Below are 17,174 nucleotides of genomic sequence, written 5' to 3'. Positions count from 1 at the left end.
CAACCCGTCTCTTCTATGAGAAGACCCCCGTCTCTTCTATGAGAAGACCCCTGTCTCTTCTATGAGAAGACGCCAGGCTCTTCTATGAGAAGACCCCGTCTCTTCTATGAGTAGACCCGCGGCTCTTCTATGAGAAATCCTAACTCCGGCTCTTCTCTCTAAAGACCTCCAGACATCTTTGAAAAGTCCTATTTTTTAAGCAGTCCTCCGGTTCTTATATGAGAAGACCTCCGGCTCTTCCATTAGAAGACCTCCGGCTCTTCCATGAGAAGACATCCGGTTCTACTATGAGAAGACCTCCGGCTCTACTACGAGAAGACCACCGACTCTTCTATTAGAAGACCCTCGGCTCTTTTATGAGAAGAACTCCGAATCTTTTTTGAAAATACCTCCGGCTCTTCTATGAGAAAAAAAATTTCCGCACTTCTTTGGGAAGAACTTCTGAATTTTTTTAAAGAAAAACTGGTATTCTCTTTAAAAATTGAGTGTTATAGATCTGAAATGGTCTTTCTGTAAAAACAGACCAGACCATTTTGTACCAGAGAGTCATTTCGGGGGAAAGTCATTCCTTGTAGACTGCTATTTTCATACCGTAGAAACATTTTTTCCTCGGCACTTGGATATTTTTTCTTTAGAAATAAATTCAGACCTCAGGTTGTACAGATTTTTTTCCTTTGAAAAAAGTTTTCGCTGTTATGCTTTCTGTGTAGAAAAAATCACTGACCTTCAATTCCATTTTCAAATTCGACCCAAGTATTTTTTTTTTAAAAAGTTTTGAAATTCATAGGTTGCTCTAATTTTCGACGTAATTGATCGACCGCCTGTTGCATTCGGGTTGTATAATAATTCAAAGAATAACCACTGAAAATGGCAACAACAACAAAAACAACATGAGACACCTAGCAAGAATTTCATTAAAACATCACGTATGAATTAGTAGGCAATAACAACAACAATGCGAAGGAAAACGTTTCACATTTTCAAGAAGAGAACAAAAAAGCGAAACCAAACGACTCATCAAAAAACAATGAAATCCAGAAATAGATGGGTGTCAAATTGCGAATTTGAAATTTAAAAAAAAAGAACAGAATTTTTGTATCGAAGGTAATATTTTTTTCTTTGGGAAAATTACTTTTTAAGAAGCGAGATTTTTTTTAAGGAATTTTAGAAGATCTCAGGAGTAGAGGACTTTGTGCTGAGGTTTACAATTATCTAATTCAGAAATAATTTTTTATTTATATATAATTTTTATAAAATACGTTTGAGAAGTACCTATACACGGTGAGATAAAAACTGCAACAAAGTCAAACGCCAAAATTTTTACATTTTTTTTTAATTTTATTGAATGAAAGGAAAAAATGTCGGAAATAGCATCAAATTGTAGAATAACTTTAGATTTGTTCGAATTGGTCACCTTTGGCACGAATTATGGCCTTCAAACGGCCAATGAAACCGTCACACGCAGCCCTAATGTTGCTCTGCGGTATTTTGGCCCATTCCCGGCGAAACGTTTGCTTGAGGTATTTTTTAGTACCAACCTTGCTTTCCAAAACTATCCAGAAACAATAGTCCAACGGATTGGTATCCGGAGATTTTGGTGGCCATTGTGCACTGGAAATGAAGCGAGGAATCTCATTTTGTAACCATTCTTGGTTGGCGCGTGCTGAGTGCGATGGTGCTGAGTCCTGTTGGAATGTCCAAGGTCTGCGGCCAAAATGTTTGCGTACCTAACACTTTAATACACCATCCAGAATATTTTCGCCATAATATTCGGCGTTTATTCTGATGCCACGGTCGATTAATACGAGCAGAGAGCAACCATCGGCTGTTATGGCGGCCCACACCATCACCATGGCCGGCGCTTGAGTTCTGTTGCCCAACCAGGGTGCATATTTTCAGCTGACCTCTTTGGCAAGTAAACACGATTATTCTGTTTGTTTACAAACTGCTGGACAACGAAAGTTTTCTCATCGGAGAAAACCAAATTCGGCAGTTCACCATTTTCGGGAAAGCGAAGCAACTCTTTAGCTCTTTTTAGTCTATTTTCTTTCCGTTGCGGTGTAAGTTCTGGCACTTTTTGGAATTTCAATGGCTTTACCCCGAGCTCTTTTCTCAATATTTTCCGAATGGAATATTGCGATATGTTAAGCTCACGAGCCATTTTTCGGCCACTGCAACATGGGTTTCGATCAAGTCGCTTGTTTACTTTTCGAACCATTTTTGCTGATGTTGCTGTTTTTTTCCGTCCACTTCATTGACGTCGGGTTATGAGACACATTTAAATGCTGGAGTGCTCTAACGATAGCCACTTGTGGTTTTCCAGCCAAATATGAGGAAATCACACTATCACGCTTGAATTCCATCACGAATAACTTTTTTCCTGGCAAATTCTCCCGAAAATGCTTTTGTACGCTTGTAAAGAATATAATGAGCTATCACACGAAAAATTTTAACAGCTGTCGGACGAGTGGCTTAGAAATGACAGCAGTCTGAAGTTGGTTGCAGTTTTTTCATCCAACACTGTAGAGGATCTCTACTTTCATAGGATAAGTTATTCGTCCTCTTCATTGATTCTCAAAAATGCAAGTTAGCTGCACTGGATATACACGTATTTTCTTTTCGTCAGCAGTTGTTGATGGCGAATTCTCAGTTACGATCATACACTCACTCTCAATTTAGTTATGCACAATATTGATCCTCTCTAACAATATACCTCTGTTTGGTGGTTTGAAGAGTTGTTTTCCTTAAACTGTGCCATTCGAAAATTCCCACCCAATTATTTTCAATGCAACTTCTGAATTTAATCATTCCCTGTCCATATAATTCTCATTCAATTTGCAACGCCCTAATGTCATCAGAATCGGCTTGTCATTGTCACTTTAATTGGCCATAATTTGGTTGGTTTGTTATCAGGTTGCCAGCTAGCCAGCCAGCAAACCGCCAGACAGACAGGTATAACCCAGCGACAACCAACCAAATATTGTGGCTACCAAATTTTTGGCTGGCTCATTAAAAAGTGTAACAAAGTTTGTGATAGACAAGAGACAATAAATTTACCTTTTGTGGTGGCGGTGGAACTGCCTGGCTGGCTGGCGTTCCAAGTCCAAATTGATAAGTGTGGAGGAACATACGTCTGTCTGTCTGGCTGTTTGTTGGCTCGTTCATTCATTCATTCATTATCCACACAAAAGCCTAGTTTCTTTTGCGTTTACATGGCCCAGAGTTCTCTCAAGCATTCGTTTTGCAGGTGGGTGGATTTATGGCCAACGCCACAACAGGCTTCTGTGGACCTGCGGAGTTGTGCTTAAAAACTTCAAAATCCCGACAAAAACAACACTTCTCAACTTCATCACAACGAATTCGCCGAGATAATAAAATGAATTTTTGACATTTTTAAAAGAGACCGCCGTCGAGGATAACGAATGCTAAAATTGGCCAAGTGACGTTTCTGTCCAACTGTCACTCAGTGTGAGCTCATTGAGGGACGTTTTAACCCAACTTTGTGGTTGAAATTTGTTGTTGGAGCAAATTTATTGTGGTGGCGTTTCATTTGCCTGCCGCAAGGCTTGATTTTTGGTAGGTGATTAACCTGACATATCCAATATATTACAATGGCTTCATTATGGCCACAAATCAAAGTAGTCATTTTCCGATTGGGTTTTCTGTTTGGACCACAACACTGTGTGTCGCCTCCCCACATTGAAATTTGTGGCATGCCACCATAGTTATATTTTACGGTAGCTTGATTTCGGGGGGACAAAACTATGCTTGCCTTAAAGGAATAAAATGTTCTAAAAATATTGACCTGGACTATCAAACAAATATGGCATTCGTGGCAACTTGGGACGATGCTGAGAATGTCAACAAGGTACGAGGGAGGTTACACCAGTAATGGTGATATTAGAAAAAAATATATATAAATTGTTTTCTTAGGAACAGCAGAACTTTTTTCTATAGACAAAAAATTAGAGTTAATTAAAAATTGTAAACCCTCAGTCATATTACTACAAAGGGTATACAGGATGAGAAAAAAAACTGCAACAAAGTCAAACTCCATAGTTTTCACATTTTCTTTTTTTTTAAATTTTATTGAATGAAAGCAAAAAGTCGTAAATACCATCAAATTTTAGAATAAGTTTAGATTTGTTCGAATTGGTCATCTTTGGCTCGAATTATGGCCTTCAAACGGCCAATGAAACCGTCACACGCTGCCCGAATGTTGCTCTGCGGTATTTTGGCCCATTCCCGGCGAAGTGCTTGCTTGAGTTGATCGAAACTTTGGTATTTTTTAGTGGCAACCTTGCTTTCCAATAAAAAAAACTCCAGACACAATAGTCCAACGGATTTGTATCCAGAGATTTTGGTGGCCATTGTGCGCTGGAACCTCATTTTGTAACCATTCTTGGGTGGCGGGTGCTGAGTGCGATATTACTGTTGGAATGTCCAAGGTCTGTGGTCAAAATGTTTGCGTTCCCAAGGCTTTAATACCCTTCTAGAATTTCGCGATAATATTCATTTATTTGGATGCCACGGTCGATTAATAAGAGCGAAGAGCGACCATCGACTGTTATGGCTGGCCACACCATCACCATGGCCGGCGCTTGAGTTCAGGTGGCAAACCGAAGGTGCACATTTTCAGCTGACCTCTTTGGCAAGTGAACACGATCATTTTGTTTGTTTACAAACTACTGGACAACGAATGTTTTCTCATTGGAGGAAACTATATTCGGCAGTTCACCGCTTTCGGCCAAGCGAAGCATCTCTTTAGCTCTTTTGAGTCTATTTTCTTTCTTTTGCGGTGTAAGTTTTTGTACTGTTTGGAGTTTCAATGGCTTTACCCCGAGCTTATTTTTATTTTTTTCCGAATGAAATATTGCGATGTGTTCAGCTCAAGAGCCATTTTTCCATTCATTGGAATAATTTTAACAGCTGTCGGACAAGTGGTTTAAAAATGACACCAGTCTGAAATTGTTGCAATTTTTTCATCTCACCCTGTTTATCACAAATTATATGGGTCCCTTTGCATAATCTCAGCCTCAGTTTCTGAGGTTTTTTTTTATAGAATAAAATCGGGCCTTAGTTTCTGAGGTTTTTTCTATAGAAAAAAATCGGGCCTCAGTTTCTGAGGTTTTTTTTCTATAGAAAAATAGGGCCGTTCTCTCTGAGGTTTTTTTCTATAGAAAAAAAAATGGGCCTTAGTTCCTGAGTTTTTTTCTATAGAAAAAAATCGGGCCTCAGTTTCTGAGGTTTTTTTTTTCTATAGAAAAAAATCGAGCCTCAGTTTTTGAGGTTTTTTTTTTCTATAGAAAAAAATTGAGCCTCATTTTCTGAGGTTTTTTTTTCTATAGAAAAAAATTGAGCCTCAATTTCTGAGGTTTTTTTTCTATAGAAAAAAATTGAGCCTCATTTTCTTACGTTTTTTTTCTATAGAAAAAAATCGAGCCTCAGTTTCTGATATATTTTTTTTTATAGAAAAAAATCGAGCCTCAGTTTCTGAGGTTTTTTTTCTATAGAAAAAAATCGAGCCTCAGTTTCTGAGGTTTTTTTTCTATAGAAAAAAATCGAGCCTCAGTTTCTGAGGTTTTTTTTCTATAGAAAAAAATCGAGCCTCAGTTTCTGAGGTTTTTTTTCTATAGAAAAAAATCGAGCCTCAGTTTCTGAGGTTTTTTTTCTATAGAAAAAAATCGAGCCTCAGTTTCTGAGGTTTTTTTTCTATAGAAAAAAATCGGGCCTCAGTTTCTGAGGTTTTTTTTCTATAGAAAAAAATCGGGCCTCAGTTTCTGAGGTTTTTTTTTCTATAGAAAAAAATCGGGCCTCAGTTTCTGAGGTTTTTTTTTTATAGAAAAAAATCGGGCCTCAGTTTCTGAGGTTTTTTTTTTCTATAGATAAAAATCGGGCCTCAGTTTCTGAGGTTTTTTTTTTCTATAGAAAAAAATCGGGCCTCAGTTTCTGAGGTTTTTTTTTCTATAGAAAAAAATCGGGCCTCAGTTTCTGAGGTTTTTTTTTCTATAGAAAAAAATCGGGCCTCAGTTTCTGAGGTTTTTTTTTCTATAGAAAAAAATCGGGCCTCAGTTTCTGAGGTTTTTTTTTTCTATAGAAAAAAATCGGGCCTCAGTTTCTGAGGTTTTTTTTTTCTATAGAAAAAAATCGGGCCTCAGTTTCTGAGGTTTTTTTTTTCTATAGAAAAAAATCGGGCCTCAGTTTCTGAGGTTTTTTTTTTCTATAGAAAAAAATCGGGCCTCAGTTTCTGAGGTTTTTTTTTTCTATAGAAAAAAATCGGCCCTCAGTTTCGGAGGTTTTTTTTTCTATAGAAAAAAATCGGCCCTCAGTTCCTGAGGTTTTTTTCTATAGAAAAAAATCGGGCCTTAGTTCCTGAGGTTTTTTTCTATAGAAAAAAATCGGGCCTTAGTTCCTGAGGTTTTTTTCTATAGAAAAAAATCGGGCTTCAGTTTCTGAGGGTTTTTTTCTATAGAAAAAAAATTGTGTGTCAGTTTCTGAAATTTTTTTCTATAGAAAAAAAATCGAGCTTCAGTTTCTGAGGTTTTTTCTAGAATCCCTCAGTTTCTAAGGCATTTTTTCTTCTTTAGAAAAAGAATCGAGCATCGGTCTCTGAGACATTTTTTTTAAAAAAAAAAAAGATCGAGCTTCAGTCTCTGAGGCATTTTTGTCGACAGAAAAAAGTTCAACCTCAGTTTCTGAGGTTTTTTTTTTTTTCTATAGAAAAAAATCGGGCCTCAGTTTCTGAGGTTTTTTTTTTCTATAGAAAAAAATCGGGCCTCAGTTTCTGAGGTTTTTTTTTTCTATAGAAAAAAATCGGGCCTCAGTTTCTGAGGTTTTTTTTTTCTATAGAAAAAAATCGGGCCTCAGTTTCTGAGGTTTTTTTTTTCTATAGAAAAAAATCGGGCCTCAGTTTCTGAGGTTTTTTTTTTTCTATAGAAAAAAATCGGGCCTCAGTTTCTGAGGTTTTTTTTCTATAGAAAAAAATCGAGCCTCAGTTTCTGAGGTTTTTTTTCTATAGAAAAAAATCGAGCCTCAGTTTCTGAGGTTTTTTTTCTATAGAAAAAAATCGAGCCTCAGTTTCTGAGGTTTTTTTTCTATAGAAAAAAATCGAGCCTCAGTTTCTGAGGTTTTTTTTCTATAGAAAAAAATCGAGCCTCAGTTTCTGAGGTTTTTTTTCTATAGAAAAAAATCGAGCCTCAGTTTCTGAGGTTTTTTTTCTATAGAAAAAAATCGAGCCTCAGTTTCTGAGGTTTTTTTTCTATAGAAAAAAATCGAGCCTCAGTTTCTGAGGTTTTTTTTTTTTATAGAAAAAAATCGAGCCTCAGTTTCTGAGGTTTTTTTTCTATAGAAAAAAATCGAGCCTCAGTTTCTGAGGTTTTTTTTCTATAGAAAAAAATCGAGCCTCAGTTTCTGAGGTTTTTTTTCTATAGAAAAAAAAAATCGAGCCTCAGTTCCTGAGGTTTTTTTCTAGAATCAGTTAGAAAAAAATCGAGCCTCAGTCTCTGCGACATTTTTTTCTAAAAAAAATCGAACTTCAGTCTCTGAGACATTTTTGTCGAAAGAAAAAAGTTGATCCTCAGTTTCTGAGGATTCTTTTCCATAGGAGAAAAAATGCCTGAAAATCCTGAAAACTTCTTCTATATATATTTTTTTTGATCATTTTGTGTTCTAACCCTCGTATTTCTCTGCTATGTAGGCAAGTATCCTTAAAATGTTTTCACCGCTTATTAACGTCAACGTATTGTCACGTTTGTGTGACTCCATTCTCAACTTAGGCTTGGTGAGCCTCATCATTCCCTGCTCTGCTGGTCCAAAATGTATGAAATGTAATTGCCAATTACTGGACGCCTGCTAGCAGAACTCACATAGCTTTACATACACATGCCTTCCCCGGCATTCCAATAAATATCCACATCTGTGAGTGCATCCAAATCAAAAGCAGTTTGTTGTGGTCCCAAGCGTGGAGTTTTTTTATTTTGCTGCAAAGCATATGTTTTATAACTGAGTCCTACACACTGGCCAGAAGGCGGCGGTTTGTTTCCACTTTAGCTTCAGTGGACTTTTTGTCTATGATTGTGAGAAACCAATACCGACAATTGGTGGCAAGACCACCAAGCCTTCCAAGCATTCAATGCCTCCCAAGGTAGTTTGCGTTGATTTTTTTTGTGCAACATTTTCCTGTGGCGTTGGTGGCGGCAAACTTTTTCTTCACACAGCAACACTCACACACATGCACGTAGTTACTCCAACTGAACTGAATGGCAGTGGAGTGCAACAAATAAAACAATTTCAATTACGAAACATTACGATGGCCAACTGCCACTTGCCGCAGTAGGGAGCCATTGTTCCGAGAGATTTATGTCCCGTTTGAATGAATTGCCAATAATATTTTTGTTAATTTTATAACCATTTATTAAGTTATAGTTTTTGCTGTGAGGCTCCTCGCATACAGTAGGTGAACACATGGATATTTGTTCGCATATATGGTCTGCCTTCTGGGTCCATGTGTCCGTCCTGATGCCTACCCCTCCTTCCCTCCATCCCATCTAATCTGTGTAACGAACGAATTTTTCATAAGTAGTTTAAAGTTATAAAACTTAAAGATTTATGTGTTTTATAGCTTAGAAGTGATTTTCAGCGAACATGTGTGTGCTTAGGTCTACCGAAATTGCTGGGAACATTTTTTTCGCAAATCCAAAATTTAGCTGCAGCCAAGATCTATCCAAATTTTTTTGAAGTTTATTTATGTTTAGTGTGATTTTGTTGAACCTGATATATTTCACCATCTTCACTGTACTGGATGAGAATTATGATGTAGGTTACCGTTCCCGAAATGAGCTGGAAGAGAAAAAGATTTAAGTTTTATTCATAAATATTGAAAACTGCATGACATTTTTTGTTGTGAAAATATCTCAGAATAGAACGAAAATTATTTTCTGCTATCATTACCCCGAAATACATCTGTCGATATTAAAACAAGTTAAAATGCTGTAAGAACGGCCGGGCCGAACTTTTAATACCCTCCACCATTTGTTACAAATTTGGAAATTTTCAAAACAAAAAAAAAAAAAAAAAAAAAAAAAAATCCGGTAAAAACCTAAAAATTTCAAATGTAGCCGTATATTAGGGTCTATACGACGACGTGGACCTGTATAGGCAACTTTTGTCACAAGCTATTACATTATTCAAATGAGAAACTTGAACAAAATCTGTTTATAATGTAGCTAAAATCATCAAAATACCGAATATAGGGAGGTTCCATGGCGTTTATAAAACATGGACCTGCACAGAAAATTTTCTGGCATAGGTTGTAGTATCCATTACGAACTTCAAATACAAAATTTGAAATAATGTCGCTTAAATCATCAAAATACCGAATATCGGGGGTACCGTTATATGGGGGCTATACGAAGACGTGGACCTGCACAGACAATTTTCTGTCTTAGGCTGTAGTATCCATTACGAATTTCAAATACCAAATTTAAAATAGTTCCGATAAATAATGCCTCTTAAATTATTAAAATATCGAATATCGGGAGGTACCGCTAGGGGGGCTATACGAAGACGTGGACCTACATGACTCATTTTCTGTCTTAGGCTGTAGTATCCATTACGAACATCAAATATCAAATTTGAAACAATTCCGGTAAATAATGTCGCTAAAAGCATTAAAATACCGAATATCGGGAGGTACCGTTTTATGGGGTCTATACGAAGAACTGCACAGACAATTTTCTGTCATAGGCTTATCTTGAAATTTTGGGCTGAGGTGTCTAAAGTTGTCACATAAGGCTGGGTTTTTGGAAATTCGTACTAAAACGGTACGAAATCTACTAAAAGGTACTAAATATTATACCCTTTGCATTTGACGCACCATTATAGCTAGAACTTTTAAATTAGGAATGAGGGTCACTTAGGTGTGTATGGTGGATGTACCGAAGGGTTTTTGGAAAATCGCGTTATAAGTGCCCGAAAAGAACTAAAATGTACTATATTTGGTACCATTTCGTATCATGTAAAAGGTTAGAGCAAAAATCCTTGAAAATTGGAATTAAAATCAATTCATGGAAATAGGTTCGATGTAAGTAGGGAGTTTTGGAAGTGTGTAGTCATTTATACGAACAGTATTAAACAGAAATTTAAACGCACAGTACTAAACACAACTACAATTTATATTTTTGGAGGAATATTTTTGAAATTAACATAACTGGCGGAGTGTAGTATTGGGATATGGAGGTAGGTTTCGAAATTTGTTTTCATCTGCTTGAAAAGTACTTAATGGTACTAAATTTTGTACAATTAAGATTCGTACAATTTGAAATTGGGATTACTACTGCATTGTAGGATTAAGGGTATGTACGTAGTTATGGAAATTCGTACTTTTGTGTACTAAATGGTACTGAGAATGGCATAATTTGTATTTTGGTGAACCGATATAGCTGGAATCCTGAAATTGAGATATAAGATTTCTATTCAATTGTATGATGCCGGTAGTTGTGGAACTTTATGAATTTAGGGGAACAGATGGAACTGGAATCCTGAAATTTGAAATTAACATTAAAATCCGAGAATAGGATTGGGATATGGAAGTAGGTTTCGAAATTTGAACTCATCTGCTCGTAAAGTTCTAAATGGTACTAATTTTTTTACAATTAAGACTCGTACAATTTGGAATTGGGATTACTACTGTATAGTTAGGCTGGGGTGTGCAGGTAGTTTTGGAAATTCGTACTTTTGTGTACGAATTCGAAAAATACTAAATGGTACTAAATTTTGTACAATTTCGAGTGAAATTATGAAATTCCGAATTGGGATTACTATTCCATTGTAGAATAGGGGTATGCAGATAATTTTGGAAATTCGTACGTTTGCGTGGTAAACGGTACTAAAACTTTAAAATTGGGTAAAGGGATAGGGATAACATTCTGAAATTTGATATTTAAATTATTTGTGGTATCAGAGGTTGAGATTTAGCGGTGGTTTGGAAATGCGTCCAATATTTAAACGAAAATTGGGTTTCGCTGTTAGTGTATGTGGCTAAGATATGAAGCTGGTTTTGGAAATATGTACTATTATTTTACGAAAAGTACTGAGAGGTACTAAAGTGGGATAGGGTTGGAATCTTCAAATTTGATATTGAGGTCTCTGTTGGTATCTAGAATTGAGATATGCAGTTGGTTATGGAAATAATTGTAGGTTATGTAATGGTACTATATATGGTATTTAGTGATGGGATGTAGACACTTTTTTAAAATTTGATATTTAGATAATTGATGGTATCTGTGTTTGAGATTTGGCGGTGGCTCAGTAAAGTGTCCAATATCTATACGAAAAGTACTAAATGGTACTAAATTTGGTATTGGGTGATATGGCTGGAATTCTTAAATTGAATATTAAGGTGTGTGGTTGTTATATGGAATTGAGATATGGGGGAGGTTTTGGAAATTTGTATCATGATTGTACGAAAAGTACTAAATTGTGCTAAATGGTACCACATTTGGTATTGGGTGAAGACATAGGGCTGGAATTCTTAAGTTGGATATTAAGGAGTATGGTTGCTATCTGGGATTGAGATATGGAGGAGGTTTTGGAAAATTGTACCATAATTGTACGAAAAGTACTAAATAGTGCTAAATTCGGTATTAGGTGAAGAAATAGACCTGAAATCCTTAAATTTAATATGAGTGTCGCTGTTGCTGTCTGTGGTTAAGATATGGAGGTGATTTTGGGAATGTGTGCTATTATTGTACAAAAAGTACTGAGAGGTACTAAAGTGGGTATTGGGTGGAGGGATAGGGTTGGAACCTTCAAATTTGATATTGAGGCCTTTGTTGGTGTCTGGACTTGAGATATGCAGGTGGTTTTGGAAAATGTACGAAAATGGTTCAACATTTTTTATAGGGGAAGTTACAGAGCTGACATTTCATATTAGGTTGAGACATGGAATCCCTACTGTAATTGCACGATAAGAACGAATTTCTACTAAATTTGGTATTGGGTGAAGGGACAAATCTGAAATTCTGAAATTTGATATGGATGCCACTGTTGTTTTCCAGGGTTTACATATGGAGACGTTGAAATGGTTTTTGCAAAAAAAATTGGATATGGTACTTGTTTTTACGCCAATTTTTACTTACCGAGCGTATCAGTGATCCATTTATGTTGATCAGACCGTACAGCGTAAACGTCTTCACATTATTATTGACGAGATAGGATAATTGAGAAAGCTAGAGAGATTTTGATGAAAAAATAAATATTTTAGAAAATACCCTTATAAAGAATAATACCCTTGTCTTAATCCTGTCATCCGTTATGTAAATATTCCACTCATCCGCTATTGGCCCAGCTTTTCGGATCTAAGAAAACAATAATCATAATTTTAAGAAAAAAAGTGTGTTAACCCCCTTACCTCTTCATTAAGACTCTGATAGACGAGGATAGTCAAAAAAGTCTCTAAAAATGATATCAAAATATGATAGCCATAGAAGAGGAATAACAATCCCAAACTCAAAGGACTTTTTGCTGGGCCACCATAGGCCATGGCCAAGAGGAAAACTACCAAATTATAGGTATTGAAAACTATAGACAAGCCATTGCGAAAAAATATCCAGATCAAGGGTATGCGGCGACAATTGGCCAAAAAGGTGGCCAGAGTGATGATTGTGTGCTGTAACTGCAACAAAAAGAATAAAAATTAGGAAAAAATATTTAAAATAGTTTTTTTTTTTTCGAAATTCCCCACCATCTGAATGTGAGTTGTAATCTTCAGCAGTTCCTCGACAGATGGTTGCCTCCGCTTCACATGGATTTGTTGTATTTGCTTCTGTTCACACCGATCCTGATGGATACGCCAGTGACGCTTGATAATATTCCATTTATGCTGATGAAATAATTTTCTTTTATTGGTTTTCTTATTGGGGGGCGTTGTTTGACCCGGACGTGGCGGATAGATTTTTTGTCGATGAAATTTATCCAAATTTTCTTCGATTTTTATTTCAAACATTAAATTTTTGTTACTTTGACGTTTCATGTTACCGTTTTGCTATTTTTCCTTATGAACTTTAGTTTAATTACTGAACGAACATGGTTCTACGACCCGTAATGGAGTGTAATAATTAGAATTTTATAAAATTTTGTTTCGTGGCCATTACTCCCCAGGGTGTAATCAAAAGGAATATTCATTAAATTCTTCGTTCGTCGCATGCAATAAATTGTTAATTACTTGTCAATATCATCAGCAATAAAAATTCCAAGGATTAGGAGAAATTAATTATGGGCTACAACAACCATTTACTCAGATGGGCCAAGGATCTCCATTGTTATAATAAAACCCATATGGCTTACACCATTTCTTCAATATTCAGACATCTAATGCCTAACATACGTGTTGGAGGCCACATAAGAACGTGATCAAAACCAATACCCCTGTGACCATGGTCGTCACATCGAATACGTATTATTTTTTGCGTCTATGCCACTAAATTTCATAATGGCCCAATTGTTGTATTATTTTTATTATTTGACTTCGTAGCCTTGATGAAATGACTATTCTGAAAATATAATTACGCCGTTGAATACTTTTACTAATCCACGATTAAATTGAATGGAAATGCGTGCATTGAAACCTCCTCTTCAAAGTTAACTTGCATAAATTGGTTGGTTGTTGAAGCCATTCAAACAAAATACGAACATGGTTAGCGGGGGGATGGGAGATGGAGATTTTGAATGAAAAGCAAATAATGTTTTATGGACAGGCAATGGCCAGTGAAATACTACAGAGGATTTTCTTGAGTTTATTAGACACTACGAGAGGGGAAACCTAGAGGTTGTATATAGAACACCTAGAGGTCGTCCATAGAAGACCCACAGGTTAGAGGTCGGCTATAGAAGACCTAGAGGTCCTAAAGGTCGTCTATAGAAGATCTAGAGGTCGTCGAAACGCAAAAAAAATTGTCCTCATAATCCTGACGGATTTTTATTTTCTGTAGAAAAAACTATCCTCAGGGATCTGAGGAATTTTTTTCTGTAGAAAACATTATCCTCCCGGGTTCTGAGGAATTTTTTCTGTAGAAAAAACTATCCCCAGGGTCCGGAGTTTTTTTCTGTGGGAAAAATATATACTATAAAAAAACTATCCTCAGGGACCTGAGGAATTTTTTCTATAGAAAAAACAATCCTCAGGGACCTGAGGAATTTTTTTCTATAGAAAAAAAGTGTCCTCAGGGACCTGAGGAATTTTTTTCTATAGAAAAAAAGTGTCCTCAGGGACCTGAGGAATTTTTTTCTGTAGAAAAAAAGTGTCCTCAGGGACCTGAGGAATTTTTTTCTATAGAAAAAAAGTGTCCTCAGGGACCTGAGGAATTTTTTTCTATAGAAAAAAAGTGTCCTCAGGGACCTGAGGAATTTTTTTCTATAGAAAAAACTATCCTCAGGGACCTGAGGAATTTTTTTCTATAGAAAAAACTATCCTCAGGGACCTGAGGAATTTTTTTCTATAGAAAAAACTATCCTCAGGGACCTGAGGAATTTTTTTCTATAGAAAAAACTATCCTCAGGGACCTGAGGAATTTTTTTCTATAGAAAAAACTATCCTCAGGGACCTGAGGAATTTTTTTCTATAGAAAAAACTATCCTCAGGGTCCTGAGGAATTTTTTTCTATAGAAAAAACTATCCTCAGGGACCTGAGGAATTTTTTTCTATAGAAAAAACTATCCTCAGGGACCTGAGGAATTTTTTTCTATAGAAAAAAGTGTCCTCAGGGTCCTGAGGAATTTTTTTCTATAGAAAAAACCATCCTCAGTGACCTGAGGAATTTTTTTCTATAGAAAAAAGTGTCCTCAAAGATCTGAGGAATTTTTTTCTATAGAAAAAAAAACTATAATCAGGAACCCGAGAATGTTTGTGAATGTCCTTTGGTCTGGTTATAATTCACAAATCCAAGCCTGTATATTTCTGTTAACCAATAGGTAATTAGATGTATTTGTATCATAGTCGTAAAACTCAAAATGGATACTTAGTGTGTGGTAGTGTGCGTGACTATATGTGAGGCAAATGCCAAAACCTCTCTGGGGGAATCAAAAAAAAAAAAACGATGACGACGTAAGTTTAAAAATGAAACAAAAATTGCCCAATAGTCGTGCAAAAATGCATTATTCATAGCAAAGACTAACACACTCATACACACAGACTCAATACTTTGTATACATACATATGTGTGTATGTGCCAAGAAAAACGAACGCACAGCCTACCAACTTAGCATCTGATTGTCGGTTTTGCTCCAGCGGCTGCTGCTGTTGCAGTTTCTGCTGCATTTTAATCGCACAAATCAAAATGCAATTATCTGCGTATATTTTATTAATTGTAGGTTTCATGCTGTTCTCTATGTACAACAAAAACATAAAAAAATTATAATAGTGTGTACAACAACATGTGTTGTATCTGTGTATTGTCTTTTGGTAGTTGTATGGGTATAACACGTAGGCTTAATTTTTAAAATTTGAATTTTTTTTCGTTTTGTATTTTGATTTGAGTTTTGTTTTTCGAATAACCAATCTGGTTTGGGATTTAAAATATTAAACAGTAGTATATGGGATACATTCCCATTAAACTGAAATATAGTCAATATTCGCTTAGTTTGTAGAAACTTAAAGAGCAATTTTTTCTAGGGATCTAACTGAAATTTGAATTCGGTATTTTTAATTTTAAAGCTTATTTGCATTGTATTATTTGTCCCACTGTACCTGTGAAAAAACATTCACTTTACATTGTCAATTTATATTCATTCACACGCATTGTTTTTTTTTTTGTTTCATTTTCGATTATTATAATTTTCAGTTATTATTTTTTGTTGTCGTCAGTTTCTCTCAGCCGGACTTGTTTGAATATCGACATGAATGACAAGTTAATGACTAATTTTCGAACTGTTTTCCGAAATATTAATACAGATTTAATGAAAGGTTTTCAATAAATTGTATTGTCATACGTGGTGTGACGATTTCGAGTTCTTTATCCTTAACAATATCAAAACAATACAAAACATTGAACAATTTTGTGAAATTAAAAGCAAAAACTGATCGTCTTTGTTTTCAACGAATGCAGGGTGCGAGAAAAAACTGCAACGCCATGATTTTTATTTATTTTTTTAATTTTGATGAATAAAAGCCAAAAATGTCGGAAATGGCATTAAATTTTAGAACATTTTTACATTTGTTCGAATTGGTCACCTTTGGCACGAATTATGGCCTACAAACGGCCAATGAAACCGTCACACGCTGCCCGAATGTTGATCTGCGTTATTTTGGTCCAATCACGGCGAAGCGCTTGAAGACCCTCCCTAGGTCTAGGTCTAAACAGGACTTCTAAAGACGGAAGACCTTTCATAGGCCTTCTGAAGATAAATTACTTCCCACAGATCTTCTCAGGATAGAATACCTTCCACATATCTTCTCAGGATAGAATACCTTCTACAGGCCTTCTTAACATAAAATATCTTCCATTGGTCTCCCAAAAAATACCTTCCAAAGGCCTTCCATAGGTCATTTAAAGATATGATAATTTTAACAAGACTTCTTATAAAATACCTTCAACATGTATTCCAAAGACGGAAGACCTTTCATAGGTCTTCTAAAGATAGAATACCTTTCACAGATCTTCTCAGAATAGAATACCTTCCACAGATCTTCTAAAAATACCTTCCAGGCTTTCTTGAGATAGAATACCTTACATTGGTCTTCTAAAAAGTAAAATAACTTCTACAGGTCTTTTAAATATAGAATATCTTCCACAGATCTCAGAATGAAGACCTTCCATGGTTCTTCTAAAAATAGAATACTTTCACCAGGTCTTCTCAGGATAGAATACCTTCCACAGATCTTCACCAGGCCTTCTAAAAATAGACTAGTTTTCAAAGTTCTTCTAAAGATGGAATACCACCCACAGACCTTCTAAAGATAGAATATCTTCCATAGGTCTTATAACAATAAAATACCTTTCACATATCGTCTCAAGATAGAATACCTTCCAAAGGTCTTCTAAAAATAGACTACATTTTACAGTTCTTCTAAAGATAGAATACCACCCACATGCCTTCTAAAGATAGAATATCTTCCATTGGTCTTCTAAAAATAAAATATCTTTCACATATCTTCTCAAGATAGCATACCTTCTACAAAC

The 17,174-nt window shown here is 35.8% G+C and overlaps 1 protein-coding gene across 1 annotated transcript; it reads right to left on the bottom strand.

The window, feature by feature from the left end:
* Positions 1 to 8,449: 8,449 nt before the first annotated feature.
* On the bottom strand, positions 8,450 to 13,045 carry LOC109611621 (uncharacterized). The gene is made up of 5 exons (XM_020034591.2): positions 12,743 to 13,045; positions 12,410 to 12,673; positions 12,288 to 12,356; positions 12,138 to 12,227; positions 8,450 to 8,838 (listed from the first exon to the last, which is right to left on the bottom strand). Exons 1-5 carry the CDS (start codon positions 13,028 to 13,030, stop codon positions 8,740 to 8,742), a joined length of 810 nt encoding a protein of 269 aa, XP_019890150.2. The 5' UTR covers positions 13,031 to 13,045; the 3' UTR covers positions 8,450 to 8,739.
* Between the last annotated feature and the right edge of the window lie 4,129 nt (positions 13,046 to 17,174).

Source organism: Musca domestica, unplaced genomic scaffold, assembly GCF_030504385.1.
Source record: "Musca domestica strain aabys unplaced genomic scaffold, Musca_domestica.polishedcontigs.V.1.1 8, whole genome shotgun sequence".
Lineage (NCBI taxonomy): Eukaryota > Metazoa > Arthropoda > Insecta > Diptera > Muscidae > Musca > Musca domestica.
Note: the sequence above shows the minus strand (reverse complement) of the source record. Positions and strands in the feature narration are given on the sequence as shown.